Source organism: Protopterus annectens, chromosome 3.part0 (genome assembly GCF_019279795.1).
Source record: "Protopterus annectens isolate FY-2018-M chromosome 3.part0, PAN1.0, whole genome shotgun sequence".
NCBI classification, from domain to species: Eukaryota; Metazoa; Chordata; order Ceratodontiformes; family Protopteridae; genus Protopterus; species Protopterus annectens.
This window is the reverse complement of record NC_056731.1, coordinates 487,418,138-487,434,166: the sequence shown is the minus strand read 5'-3', so window position 1 is coordinate 487,434,166 and position 16,029 is coordinate 487,418,138. Positions and strand designations below refer to the sequence as shown.

General features: G+C 38.5%; 1 protein-coding gene across 1 annotated transcript in view; it reads right to left on the bottom strand.

Moving 5' to 3' along the window:
* The window catches only part of LOC122796860, a 137,915-nt gene that overhangs the window by 28,803 nt on the left and 93,083 nt on the right, over window positions 1–16,029 (bottom strand). Inside the window, exon 4 of the mRNA XM_044065603.1 lies at window positions 1,095–1,447. Coding sequence (XP_043921538.1) covers window positions 1,095–1,447 — 353 coding nt within the window. The remainder of the gene's footprint in view (window positions 1–1,094; window positions 1,448–16,029) is intronic.

Sequence of the window (16,029 nt, the reverse complement as noted above, 5' to 3'; positions counted from 1 at the left end):
CGCTCCAAAGATCTAAACCTTGTCATCACAATGAACAAAACATGCTGGAGGGATAGATTCCTGACCCAGAGACTCCCCAGTCTCTGGAATAGACTGCCCATACATGTCAAGCAGAGCACCTCTTTGGTCCTCTTCAAAAGGAACCTTGACGACCGGATGGGAGATAGGAATTTCACTCCGGGAAACACATCAGTCGCCCTTGCTAAACAGGGCTCCAGGGAAGTAAATATTGTGGGAAGAAATAGCCAGGGAATTGTTATGGCTAGGCTTGTATAGGCCCTAGGGCCGATACCCTAGTACCAACCTATAAACCTATGAAATACATAAATCTGAATGAAGTACTGGAGTTGCTTTCTTAGCAGGATAAAGTGCCACATTTGCCAGTAGATGGGTAATGAATAAATTGAATTTCCAAGTGTTTGTTGTTAGGTTTTTAAATTATGCATGTCTGATACATGAGTATGAACATTTGAGCATGGGCACACCTTTATGTACGTGCAAGTCTGCTTATCTGCATATGTCTAGACATACATGCTCTGCTTGTAACATAAAGCTACATGCATGTCTGCATGTGTAGCTATGTTTTTAACTTAACTTATACAAATACTACCAATGGAAAAAAAAACAGGACTTTAGCTCTCACTGAATTTTCAGTCTGGGGATCCAGTCTCTTCTGAAAGTAACCTTTGTTTCAGTAGCACTGTAGATGGACAACACATAGAACTTTGTACTTTTAATGTGTGGGCCCCCTTTTATTTTCTTAAAAGTCAGAATGTGAACATAAAACTACTTTCATCACTGTGGTATGCCCAGTTTAATTGCCTTTAATCTACAGGGTGTACATTTACCTCTGTATCAAATGCAGCAGTCAGTAACTTTAGAAAAGTACTTTAGTTTTTTTTTTTTACAGTAAAAAAAAACACAGGAGAAAAGAGTGGCTGCTAAAAGCATTAATTATATTCTGCACAGCATTGCTTCACTGCATGTCATAATAAAATAGTGAATTTGTTAAAATACTCTTCAACAATTAAAATGTATGGCCATCTTACTTTACTATACGAAGAGCAGTAAACATGAAGTTGCTTTATTATTACCGTGTGTAAACTGATGTTGTCCAGAGGCACTGGTTCCAAATTGATGAGCTGTTCCTTTAACTAGAAGAAGTGCTGAACCATCTCCAAAATCAAAAGCAAACTCAGCATCATCGACAGAGGCATGAGCAGTGAAGTTCAGCAAATCTGTAGCATAAGTACCATTTGCACGCAACTCGAGAGCAGTGTGGTTAATGCCAAATGGAAAAGTGGCCTTGATATCTGTTATTGGAGCAAAGACGCTGACTCTGTTTGCCAACTGCTTGACAAAAGGCCCAATGTGACTGTAGAGTGGGCTAGAAATGTTCACAGATATGGAATACGATCCTGGCACTTCAGTCGCAATGCTTATAAGGCTTAAAATATAAAATAAAATTAAAAAAGGTTTACTTGTAACATAACTTTGGCAGTTAGGATCACAAAATTCAGTCTGTAATTTCTCAACAGAAAGTGTCATCTTTAAGTCATACTATTACGTTGCCTGCCTCATAATAACTGCTTACACTTCCCTCACATTGCAATAGCACCATAACTTATAGCAGTGTTGCATTTGTTAGTTCAAGTCTAGTAATACTACATTTACTTCAAAAGGGGTACTTTATATTTTACTACATCAAGAGGAGGATATGCATAGTGTAACAGCAATATGGATGGCTGCAGAAATTGAAAGTTTAGCAGAAGATGAGGACTTTGCCAAGCCTCCCCTCAGCTTATTATCACAACACATCAGGGCATTCAGTTGTGGGATTTTAATACTGGTTTTCACAATCCCCCAAAATTACTTAAAAATTAATGGATAGCTTTTTCGAATATATAGAATAGCAACATACAGGAAAGTTATGCTTATTAAGGCCTTATGCAGAAATGCTACAGTTATGACTTTTCTGAGATATGCTTTTATTTAACCTGTGCCCTGGTTTCTAGTAAGCTGTAACGGACATGCCTCTCTTACATCTCTCTCTGATAATTATTTCAAAGTCTCAAAGCAGAACATAAAGTTAGAGTGAACTGTGATGAAATTAACAGTTGCTCATGCTGTGGACAATACAGTCAGATGTCTCGGTTATGCACTGAAAAAGAACTAGGTTATGAAACTGCAACACAGTTTAGGGTATAGTGTACAGTTAGTATCCATGGGGCACAAGCTCCTAAACCTGGTAAAGGATAAAGAAATGACATAGCACCACATAACCACAAGTATGGGTGTGTTCAGTATCTGAAACTTTGCAAAAAAGTCATGAAGAATTCTAAGGAGAGAATATTCATTAATTTGTTTATTTTGTTGACCACATAAGTCTGGCCGGTCATGTGGACATATGCCCCTCTGCAGTTGATATGCATGGTACACTCTCAGTTATTTACAAAAACAAATAGGTTTAAGAATATATGTCAGAAAAATAAGCTTACAAAGAAGTGATATAAATATTGCTAATTATAAATTTTCTTCTGGCTTTTCCTGGTTAGGGGTTGCCACAGCGGATCATCTGTCTGCTCATAATTGGCAGTGGAGTTTTATGGTGTCAAGTTGCCAGCCCGTCACCCAACCTTCCACAGAAGGCACACACACACGCAGGGCCAATTTAGAGTGTCCAATCCACCTACTGCATGTCTTTGGGATGAAACTAGAGCACCTGGAGGAAACCCACTTGACCACAGGGAGGACATGCAGACTCTGCACAGAAGGCACCCCAGCTGAGAATTGAACTGGAGAACCTCTTGCTGTGAGGCAGCAACACTAACCGCTGCACCACCATGGCTGCCCCTTGCTAATTATAAATCTGAAGTATATACATTAATTTCAGAAGAAAAGATTATCTGGCGAGACAGCATTGAACACATAGGTGATGTATTTGTGTGAAGCTGTGAATATTTAAATTATATAAACAGCTGGAAAATACTACACTGATAATGAAGGTAGAATAAAGAAAATATATATATATAGAATAAGAAGAAGTTGAGGATCTTTATAAAGATCTGTAAAGAGTAACTTATCGACATTCCAGATAGATAATACAAACTGAGCAAAATAGGTGAAGCTAAAACTAAAGGCATTCTATAAATATGAATGTAAAAGTTTCTAAATGTCTAAAACAGCATAGTGAAGTAAATTAGATGTTTAAATAAATAGCTGAATTATGAAAGGCTATAAAGTTAGCAGGGATGTGGTCACTTTTATAAAGGGATTACACTTTTAAATGTAGTAAATACATATGATGTGCTTATCTGATATGGTTGCAAAACAAAGAAATTACGTACATATTTACAATATGTACTTCATATATACATAATTTATTAGGAATTATGTACCTATTGTATATATAATTTAATAGAAATGATATATATAATATTCTACATTATATATGCTACTTGCTTAAGAGCTTAAGGTGAATTACTGTCTGACAGATACAGAAGCAGAAACAGTTCTATAAATAACTCCCTAATTTTTTGTATGGAATAAATGCATAGCATGTTAAAACTGATTTCAAAATTGGGAAGAAAGAAATTGTTGTCTGCTGCTAGAGTGAAAAATTTACAAGATTTTACAAACTGACATCAAGTGAATGAGCACTGTTTTTGTTGAAAGATTTGATCAGTTTACATTAAGGCAAGGCAGTAGTGTATGGGATTCGGCAGCATGTCTGCAGATGTGCCCCCTTGCTTGTATGTGCACACATAACTCTGGTGTTGTCGATAAAAATACTCAAATGACATGGAACCCAAATAGGGTACAAAGCATGAAGAGCCGGAATCCGAGCTCTCATCTCTTTTCTGTTGATATGGTCCACTTGTTGCAGGGAAGACCAAACGCCATGGTCCCAGGTGTTGCTGGGAGAGGCTACCCAACCCCGATCAGATGCATCTGTGCACAGGTCCTGAGTCAGAAGAGGAACTTGAAAAGGTAGGCTAGAATTCAGGGAAATCTGTTGAATCTACCAGAAGAACTTGAGTTTGAGGCAAGGCAAGAGAGGGATGAGAAAACCCAGAGGATGGCCATGTTGAACCCAAACGGTTTTGAGATACCATTCCAACGTTTTCATCTGTAGCCTGGCAAAATTAAACACAGAAATGGTGGATACCATGAACCCCACAACTTGAACACACTCTTCTACATGCAGTACTTGCAGAGGAAGAAGAGACTGAAAACAGGCTGTCAAAGAAAGGACCTTGGGAGGAGGAAGCAAAGCCATCATTGTCAATGCCTGAATCCTGCAACTCAGAAAAACTTGGTCTTGAGAAGAAGTTAGAACAGACTTTTTGAGGTTTAGAGTGAACCCCACACTCTGGAGGAGAAGCATAGTGTAGTCAAGATCCTGAAGTAGGAGGTGCTGAGACGATGCTTGAATCAGCAGGTCATTTAAATAAGGGAACATCTAAATTCCCTGAAGTTTACAGAATGCTACTACTCAGGATAGGCATTTGATAAAGACTCTTGGAACAGTAGAAAGACTAAAAGGTAAATCAGAAAACCTACAGTGTAAGGAAGAAACAGATAAACATTTCTTGAAAAGAGGATGAATAGGAATGTGAAAGTAGGCATCCTTCAGATCCAGAGGCATCAGGAAAACCTAAGGGAACAACAAGGGAAAAAAGACTGGAGAAAGAGCATTTTGAAAGATAGCACATCCAGGAAAGTGTTGAGAAAGGGAAATTCCAGAAGGGGCCTCCAAGAATTCTCCCTCCTAAGAACCAGGAACATTCTGGAATAAAACCTTTTGCCCTACTGAGAGGGTGAAACTGGCTGAACACTACTTTGAACCAAAAGGTCTTGAAGAACCAAAGGAAAGTGAGGAAGGTGGCAATGCAAAGGTTGGAGAATGCCCAAAAAGGTGGAAGGGACTTCCAAACCATGAATACCCATTTTGAATGATGGAAGGCACCCACAAATCTGTAGTTATGGGTTGCCAAACTGGAATAGAAAGAGTCAGCCTGAGGGAAAGAGGAATCTGGCCAAGGGGGAGAACAGATTGAATATAAAATGGATGCAGATTTGTCAGGAAAAGAAGGCTTTTTGACCATTATAGCCCTGAAAAGGCTTATCAGTAAAAAAAACCTTTAGAAGACCTCTTATTCATGAGAAGCTGCCTTTGCTGCCTCTGCAATAAAGAAGATTTAAAGGGGCAATTTCTCTGAAACTTGGGAATAGGAGAAAGGAAGATCTACTTAAGACCTTGCATGACCTTTCCCTTATCCAACAAGGTCTTGAAAAGCTCAGCTGCTGCAGATCCAAAAAGATTCTGATTGTCTAAAGGAGAGTCCATCAATGCAGCCTTAATGTCTTCAGGAAGGGACTGTAGATGCAACCAGGAATACCTCCTAACAACAGATCCTGATGCATCCAGCCGAGAGGAAGCATCAGCAGCATCTTAACTACATTTTATACACTGATGAGTTATCTAGGAAGCAGAGCTCAAAGAGAAATAGAGGATGACTTAACTTTTGAATCAGGCAAGTCAGATGGAACATCCTACCATTGAGACAGAAGAGCCATGATATACGTAGTCAGAGAAGTCTGGTAATTTATGGCTCTGAAAGCTAATGTAGCAGATATATGTACTTTTTTCCATACCTGTCCATAGCATGACTGTCTTTTTTAGAAGGCAAAAGCTTGAGAAGAGCAATTTAGAAGACTTGTCAATTGCCAGAGAAATCATTACACAGTCAGAAGAAGGGCTTTTATATGAAAACTTCTGAGTTTCAGGGGAAAAAAGGTGTCTAAAAGAGCATCCAAGACTCGAGGGATTGCTGAAGGCTGTGATAAATCAATCTGCAAAAAATCACAGTACTTCTTTTGAAGATTAGAAATCTGGGAACAGTCCCATTTAAAATGTTCCATCATGCAGACAATAATGCCTCTAATGGACAACTCTTCAATGGGGGAATCAGGGGAAAGGAATCCTCTTCTTTAGAACCCAGAGTTAGAGGAGAATGAATTTGAGAAGGGTAAGCCAAAGTCTGCTCTAAAGAATCTAGGTCCACATCCTACTCAGAGCAATCAGACTCTTGAGACCACTTAGAAGGAGTAGAGGACCACAGAAGAGAGGAAGGGACAGAAAATCCCACCAAGGCCCATAGACGAAGAGAAGATGGTGCACACCGCCTACCTTGACCTTGCCAAGGCCTTCAATACTATTCCCCACTCAGGTATAATAGATAAACTCTCTCAACTAAGCATCAATCCATATGTTACCACATGGGTAACAAACTGGCTTACTGATAGAACCCACCTAGTCAAAATAGGGGAAGCCAAATCAAGTAGTAGACCCGTAACAGGTGGTGTACCCCAGGGACTGGTCTTGAGGCCTCTGCTATTTGGGATATACTTCTCATTGTGCAGGCCAAATCTAGTGGGCTATGGCTGACCAAGTTTGCAGATGATTGCAAGCTGGGTGCTGTCATCAATTCCTTTAGTGATGTGGACATCCTCCAAGAGAGTCTCACCCAAACAAATGACTGGTGCCAGAAACATGGCCTCAAACTGAATGCCAAAAAATGCATCATCATCCCTTTTGGGGAGAATGACATCCCCAAAAATGATCACATTGATAATAAGGCACTAAGCATGCAATCAAGTCGTGAGGGACTTGGGAACCCAGGTTGATAGCAAACTGACTTTTGACCACCACATTGCCTCCATTGTACAGAAAGCTTTCTACATGGCCCACCTCATTAGTAAGGGTATCTCATCCAGAAACAAGGTGATCATAACATCCCTGTATTCTTCCCTTATAAGACCAATTATTGAATACAATGCCCCTTTTGGCATGTACCTCACAAAGCACATGCAGCAGCTGGAGAGACCACAAATATTTCTCACCCAGAGGATACACAGATAGGCTAAAAGCCCTGTCCTTCTTCTCAGTCTCCTACACACTCCTCTGTCTGGCATACAAAGAAACCTCAGTCCCCGCCCTGATGGGACTGCTGCATGTCCGCAAGTCAAGCTCCACTCAAGTAACCAACACGTGAGACCTCAACCTGGTCTGTGACATCAATAGGACTTGTTGGCGGGACAGATTTGTGTCACAGAGACTCCCCCTTTTGTGGAATAGACTCCCTTCCACGTAAAGCAGAGCACCTCATTACACCTTTTTAAGTGCAACCTGGATAACTGGATGGGGAAAAGAATATACACTCCTGGGATTCCATCTATGTCCCTGCTAGACAGTGGCATAGGGTGCTGACTTGGTGGAACATGGGCTAAATTTTTGGCTAGGCTTGTAAGGGCCTCAGGGCCAATAGCCTAGTAACTTCTTATGATCCTATGAGGGTCGTCAAAGCCATATGAGCTTTGAAAAGAACCTGAATGAAACCCTAACACTCTTTGTGAGGATCCTTAGCCACAGGAGTCACATGTGTGCTCTTCTGTTTCTTTTTCAAAGGAACATCATCTCTAATAAACTTAGAATGTTCAGACCCTTTCCTGACTTCAATAAGGGAACCAGTGACCTCCTCCCTAACAAGAACCTGGAGATTCCCCCATACTTCTCAACTTCTCAATGCAAGAAATCTGGACAAAGCCCAACAAAAAGGGGAGGACAAAGGCCTAAAAATAGGGACATTTTTTTAAATATTGCTCTTATAAACTTAGAAAGTTGCTAGAGTAACAGGGCTTGTTTTAACATACATTTTATGAATGATGTGAAGTCTGAAACTCAAATGTATATCATTATTTAGTGACTTTAATCCTCAGATCATGACAGTGATTTGCCAGAAAATCACAAATTTTATGAGGAACAGACCAAAAATATGAGACAAAAATCTGGACATTCTGCGAAAATCTGGACATTGAGAGGTATGATTCCCCCTAGGCCCCTCTAAAATTACCATCCAGGATTCCCCCTCCTTGTCTATAGGAGATGTAGACACAGGCTCTGCAGATGTGTGGGTAGGCAACCCCATGTTGGCCTCCAACTGGGTCATGACACAGGGGGCCGTTGGTGGACCTGAACAGTCATTAGGTTCTCCATCCAGCCCAACAGATACATCCAGAAGAGACTTGAAAGCAGAAGATTCAGTACATCTTTAGATTTTTTTCTTAAGTGGCAGCAGAATGTTGGGACTGGTGAACTCAGAAGCCATGGATTCCTGAGCCAGAATCTTCAATCACTGGTTTTCTAAATAGAGAGAAAGGAAGGGCAGATGGCTGTGTAAGGTCTTTGGTACAAAAGCATGAACAAGTTCACACTGAGTATGGTTGTGGGCAGCACCAAGACAATAAAGGTAGTTCTCATGTCTGTTCATATGGAGAATCTGCCTCCCACACTCACACTCCCATTTTTCCTTCCTGGATGACATGTAAAAGGTAAAATAACCTAAAGTGGGGTACTAATCTTTTTGAAGGCTCAGCAATAGATGTATACTTGCAGTCCAAATTTGAAAAGTAGTTTCTGGACTGGTAGTAGAGAAGTTCTGAGAATCAGGCCCCCAACTGCCATGTGCATTGGATATTTGACATACATTTGGTGTATGGCACCTGGAAGGATTTAAGGTCTTGGTATGCTAGTAGGATGTTAGGCTATCCTCGTCAGGATATCCAGTTTGTAAAGAATACACCAACAGTGGTAAGGAAGGACATCTATAAGAATCAATCAGAAGAGGTTAGAAAAGGCTGAACAATGAGAATGGAAAGACAATATACAAAGGAACAATTGCAGGATATCTGTATGGCTTCCAAGTATGCAACAGAATCTAGACGCTTTAGGATTTTTGCATGGAAATGTTTGCAGAGATATTTTTATACCCAAGTAGACTTCAGGGATTTTTTCCACAAGGAGATCTTAATTGTTAGAGGTGTGATGAGAAAGTGAGAAGTATTTGGGTACATGTTCTTTGGGAATGTAAAGGGCTGGTAGATTTTAAAAATGTCTTACTTGGTATTTTGCCAAAAAGGTGGAGGAGCGAATTATTTTAACTAAGGAAATGATTATTTTCAATGAACAGTGTTGTTAACTTACAGCTAATATTATTGGCTATTCAAGAGCTTGGAAATATAAGATTCAGAATAATACAAATTTTCCTTGAACCACATGGCTGCTAATCTTTTGAGTAGTTATACTTACTGTTTGCTTAACAGAAATTGGAGGACCATTCCATAACCTGTACACTGAGGTGTGGCAACTGAATGAAATTTTAATTACTTCATGTCCCTAGAGGACCAGATTCATCTCTCAGAGTTGTCAATAGAGTTTCATCTTTATACATGTTAAATATCATTATAAAGAAGCCCCCTCCTAAGTAGTTTAGAACCAAATTAAAAGAGATCCAAACTCCCTAGTCTATTCTTATAACATAGATTTCTTATACCATATATCTGCTTAGTGTAACATTTCTGCACTTTCTTCAATTTCCTTAAGTATGTGTTTTATATAAACAAAAGGATGCACAATATTAAATCAAAGGTCCTAAAACTAAGTTGTAAATAGGCAGCAGGCCCATTGCATTCTTGCAGAAACTATACCTGAATACATTTTATCAGTCCACACACTTTCCCAGAATATTGATCAAATAGTTGCAAAGTTAAGAGTATCATCAACTAGGATATCTACATGAATGAGATCAAATAATGTTGAATTGTATTTAATACCTCTAATTGAATTTTGAATTTTTATTTGAATGGGTGAGATCCAATAATGTTGAATTTCAACACCTACATACTAATACACATATACATACATGCATACTAAACAAAAGGTCAGTCTGGGAAACAAACCCGGTTATTTTCATTCTCTGGACTCAACAATCTGTGGGTTGCTGTTATACATTTTTGATTTGGGTGCATATACAATATCCTGTTTCTAACATTATGAGAAGATGTTACATGTCATTAAGAACTTTTTTTTGAACTATTTATTTAAGAAATAAGATCCTGGGTCCTTTTTAAGTTGGCCATAAGATCAGTAATGGGATATGAAATAGGATTTTGCTTTTATTCAAGAAGAGATTTTGTTATGTTGGAAAAAATTCAGAGATTTTTTTTTTAACTAGAAAAGTTAATGTTATGAGTAATATAGTATTTATGAATAAATGTAAGAGGTTAAATCTCTGAAATACATTCCTTTTAAGGGGGATTAATTTAGATCTTATGAGTCACAGAATTATTTTGGATGTTTCTATTCTGGAGCATGACAGGTCAACAAGAAATAACCAGTTGGTGCTAGAATTGAGGGTTATAAATTCTACGTTTGGTCATGTTTTTTATTTATTTTATTTTCACACTGTGGTCAGTAAGAGGTGGCATTAACTACCTTATGAAATAGTAACAACTAATAATAATAACTCATTTAAAACTAGGTTAGATTGGCGAAAATTTTTTAGCCCATTAAGAAATGGAGATTGGCATCTCCTTTGAGCTCATCTAGCCATTTACAAAATGTTAAAACACTCAGAAAAGCAATACTGTTGTGATTTTTGTTTTTTTCTGGCCATGGCTGCATCTTCCTGCAATATACTTTTCATTCATAAATGACACCCTACTTGTTTTCATAGGTACATAGGTGTGTACTAGGCCAATAACCCTGGAGACTTTACAAGCCTAGCCCATAGAAGTGCAATGGCATCATGCTGCCATTAGTTCCAGGTGCCTCTATCAAGTAGAGCCACTGGAGTGATCCCCGGGGTGAACTTTCTATTTCCCATCCACTCATCAAGATTTCTCTTGAAAAAGCCCAGTGAGGTGCTCTGCTTGACATATATGGGAAAGTCTATTCCAGAGCATGGGCATTCTCTGGGTTATGAACAATTTGTTCAATTTGTTTTTTGCCTTTTTAATTTTTAACTTAGAATGGCAGAATGAAAAATTAAGTTTTTCTTTGTCTCTGGAGGTGATGTCATCAGATCTTTTTTTAATTTTAATGACTTCCTTTGGTTACTGTAGTGCATTGAGTGTATTGTTCCTATTCAGCCACTGTAGCTAGATAGCAAGTGCATATAAGTACTGAGCCCGTGCAAGAACAGTGCCATTTTGTACAGTCAGCCAGAGTGAATGCAGTCATGAATAGAGATGCACATGCAAGTGTGTTTGAAGTAATGAGTGAATCAGTTAGCTTAAATACATATTCTTATTACAGTTCCTAACATATTTATGTACAATAAATATCTTGAATCCATACACAGCTTCATCATCTCTTGAATGCATGAGATAAGCGACATGGTGCCAGAATGGTATCCGAAGATAAACAACACACAAGCAATGAAGCACATGGTTAGAAGTGGAGGAATATATTGGAGTGAACTTGCAAACAGGTCAGTGGTTATTTGAAGGTACTTACATTCATTTAAATGATTTTTAGTTGCCAAATGTGTGATGGAGCATTCAGAACATTTTAAATAATTACCAAGATAATTGAAATGTCAGAAATTGCGACATACTGATAAAAATATTTGAAATAAATTACAAAAGTGTTTGAAACAATTTCCAAAATGTTTAAAATGTATAAAAAGGCTAAACCAACTGCATTTCTTCTCAGTGTTTTACTTTTTAACATTTACTAAAGCTATTTGAAGTGTCCAAAGTTTCTGAAATGTTTGCAGTGTTCACAGTGTCAAAGTGAAGCCTATTCAAAGAGATTGTTGTGCATTTGAGCATAATTACAAGTACCTGGTCTATGCTTATGTTTAAACATATTTTGTTGTGATGGCAGAGGGATTTTGTGGACCTGAACCACTGGTGTTTGATAATATTGCTGAGAATTGGCATTGAGAGGGAAAGCTCATTTGTGTATGCACCTGCTGTGAATGCAGGGGAGGGGGAAAACTGCAATATTGTGATACAGGCTGAAATGCGGGAAGACCCTGAGTGCTTGAAACGTAAATTTAGAGAAATGAGCAACCCTCAAACAAATATTACTATGGAAAGGCCCATGTTTTACACAGGAAATCAAAAGTCTGGTGAAATTCTAGCAGCATACATTACTGACTTGAGAAATAAAGCAAAAACCTACAGATTTGGTGACTTGCGAGATGAGTTGATAAAGAACAGACTTGTGTGTGGTGTTAATAATGTTGCAGTGAGAAGGATTTTGCTTCAAGACAGTGAGTAACACTGAGCAAAGCTATAGAGATTTGTCAAATATATGAGCTTACAGAGAAGCACACAAATATGCTTACACATGAGAAAAGCATGTATACAGTGTCTACCAGTGCGAATGGTGATAGTGTGAGACAAAGTTAAGATGAATAAGAGATATAAGCTGAAGAATGTGGAAGAACCCAACTCTAACCATAAACTGAATGGGGCCACAGCACCTAATTTTATTGTTAAGTGTTGTAATTGTGGAGGCAGCCATGAACCTAAATGAGAAAAGTGCTTAGCTTTTGGCGGGCTGTGTCACAAATGTAAAAGGTGGAATCATGTCAAAAGGCTTTGCAAGTCTAAAGTGCTGCAGTCTTTTAATAAATGAGAACATCCAAAGACGTAAGTAGATCAGTTAGAAAGCTGTGAGCAAAGTTTCTCTGTTGATGGTGTCTCTGTGATTGATGAAACTGTTAATACAGTAGACTATCAGTTGGCAGCAAAGGGCAAACCTGTAGAGCTAAAAGTAGATACTGAATCCAAGTGCAATGCTTTATCAGCACAAATGTTTATTAAAGTAAAAGCTGTTGAGAAACTTGATTCAGCAAAGTGTGCAAAGCTAGTTGCTTATGGTGGTGAAGAGATTCAAACTGATGGTGAAGTAGTTCTCACATGCCATTCTGCTGAGAACAGCTATAACTTGCAGTTTTATGTAGTCAAAAGACATGTGCAGTCACTTTTAGGCCTCAAAAGTACACCATTTGGAAGGTACAGATTTTTGAGAATGTCATTTGGGATAAATTCTGAGTAAAGTATTTTAACATGCAATTTTTTTCAGGTTATCCATGTGCTATCATAGTAGACAACATTATTGTAGGGGGCAATGGTGAAGTCCAACATGATAAAAACCTCAAGAAAGTTCGAATTGAATCTTAAACTGAATCCTCAGAAATGCAAATTTAAGCTGAGAGAAGTTACTTATGTGAGTCAATTGTTTACCAGTTCTGGCTTACAACCAGATCTATCGAAGCAAGCAGCAATTCTTGATATATGCCATTTTCAGACAATGTCACATCTTTGAAATGTTTTCTTGGTATGGTCAACTATTTAGGAAAGCTCATCCCAGACCTGAGTGACCTTTCAGCACTGTTACGTGAGTTGACCTGCAAAAATGTAAACTGGTCCTGGTTGGAACAATACCAAAGAGCATATGACGTCCTGAAACAGAAAATTGCCATTCCACCCACATTGAGATATTATGATGTTCACAAACCAGTAACTCTTTCATGCAATGCTTCAAAGTATGGCCTTGATGCAGTATGCTTTCCATAAGGTATACCAGTAGCCTATGGCCTATGCATCCAGAACTTTAACCCAAAATGAGATGCAATATACGCAAATTGAAAAAGAGCTTTTGGCAACAGTATTTGCATGTCTAAAGTTCAATGATTATATTTATGGCAAACCTGTTCAAATAGAATCTGATCACCAACCTCTAGTGACAATTCTTAAAAAGCCTATATATTTAGTCCCAGCATACTTAAAATGCGTGATGTTAAAATTGCAAATGTAGAATTTCAATATTGTCTGTACAAAAGGCCTTGCAGATGCTTTGTCAAGAGCACCCAGACAAACCACAAAAGAGCATGAGTACTGAGCAAGCACACCTTGAAGTCATGGAAGTCAAAAAATTTCCTCATCATGTCTTGATGACACAGCTTTTAGACCCTGTTCTTCAGAGGCTGACACATGTTATCAATCAAGGATGGCCAGTGCGACAAACTGTTCTACCATTTGACATACAGAAATATTTTCCTTACCAAGACGAGCTCATGCTGGAAGATAAAATCATCATGAAAGGTCCTAAACTAGTTATTCCTTCAGAGTTACAACAAGACTATATCAAGATTTTACACTGTGGACAACCGGGTACTAATTCTACCAAAAGAAGGGCAAGAGGCTTAATATTTTGGCCTTTTCTATCAAAAGATATAGAGCAGGAACCTGTAGTATGTTGTATTTGCAATATTACTAAACAGCAATAACAAAAAGAGCCACTTCATCTAAACCAGATTCCTGAACTACCATGATCAACGGCTGCTACTCATATTTTCAAAAGCAATTGTCAACACTACTTAGTGTTACTAGACTCTTACTCAAATTCGTTTGAAACTGACATTCTTCCTAATCTAATGTCCAGCACTGTCATTAAAAAATTGAAGAGACATTTTTCTGTGAATGTTAGTCCACATAAAGTTGCAGTTTACAAATCAATAGTTGAAGAATTTTGCTGACTCCTGGGACGTTGTCCATGTTACTAGTAGTCCTGATTATCCACAGTCCAATGGATTCGCTGACCATGCAGTCCAAAGTACAAAATGTTTGTATAGAAATCTAAGACAGATGGCACCAATGTTTTTCTTAACCTATTCAATCTCAGAAACATTCCCTGAGATAACTCGTTTGGTTCACCTGCTCAGAGATTAATGTATTAACAGACAAGAACAACCTTGCTGATCAGTGAACAACTATTGATTCCAAATGCAAAGATCAACAAAGTGGTCAAGACTTAACTTTTGAAAAAATATCAGTCAAAAAACTTGTACTTCGGTAAATCTAGCAGACCTCTTAAACCATTAAAACAAGGAGAGATCGTAAGGATGCAGACATCTAAAGGATATGACCAAGTGGGTATTATCAAAAATCTTTGTGGAGAATTGAAAACTTATATTGTACAATTGGTAGGAATGGATTCCAGAAGGAACTGAAGACATATACTTCCAGTCTCTGATCCAGTGACGCAGCAGATTTCCTGTGTCAAAGACTATTTCTCAGAGTAACCTTACACTTGTTCCAATTTCAGAGGACAGTGTACTTTCCGTGAATAATCCTGACGTTAGCCCTGAAGTTCCTATTGAGAAGAATTTCTCCAGAGACTGTCCTTGTTGCTAAACTCAGTAAAACTTTTTATGTAACCAGATCAGGTAGAATTTCCAGACCTAATCCAAAATACATAGTGACTTGGACTTCAGTTCTGATTTGTTATTAATATTGAAATGTTATCTAGCATATAGAAAAAACTACAATCCACTCTGCTACAGGCCCCATGAGGAGCTTAGTGTCTCTCCAACCTAACACCATTCTTAAGTATTCAACTGCGGTACCACCTTTATCATTCTTATATGAAAAGCGCAGTCCGGGTATGAACTGTCTGCAAACAGCTAAAGTTAACTTTGAACCTAACACCACTCTTAAGTATTCAACTGCAGTACCACCTTTATCATTCTTATAAGAAAAGCGCAGTCCGGGTCTGAACTGTCTGCAAACAACTAAAGTTAACTTTGAGTATGTGTCTACCTGTTTGAGTCAATATTCATTATCCCCTGGACAGCACTCTGCTTTGGCTTGTATGCAGCCCCCCCCCCCCCACACACACGCACTCATCTTCCATTTTCTCTCTTATTCCCTTCTGTTAGCAAATAGCATCCATAACTGATAAATACTGTGTGTTTGTTAATTTAAACTAAGACCACAGTAGCTTACTGATACAAGGTTATCCTGTTTTTCCACCTGAGAAATGGTTAAGAAATGACTTACAGTTTCAGAGCAGTTCTTCGTCAGTTCTGATTCTTTCTTAAACACAAACTTGTCTTTGCTTTGGCTCAACAGAAGCAGTACAAAAGAACTGCCTGCTCACACCCTTGTTCTCCCCCTCCCCTGTTTATTACCTTAAGCCAATCCCAAAGTTAATAAATATCACCTATGGCAGGCACCATTTTTAAAACTACAACCACCCTTTGAGCACCTCATGCTCAGCTGTGCCATAGAACTTATTAAAACTGCCTGAACTGGGGCACAGCTAACTGATAGTTTGTGGAAATACAGGGTACCTACCTGAGTCTCCACATTCACTATCATATGTTCATT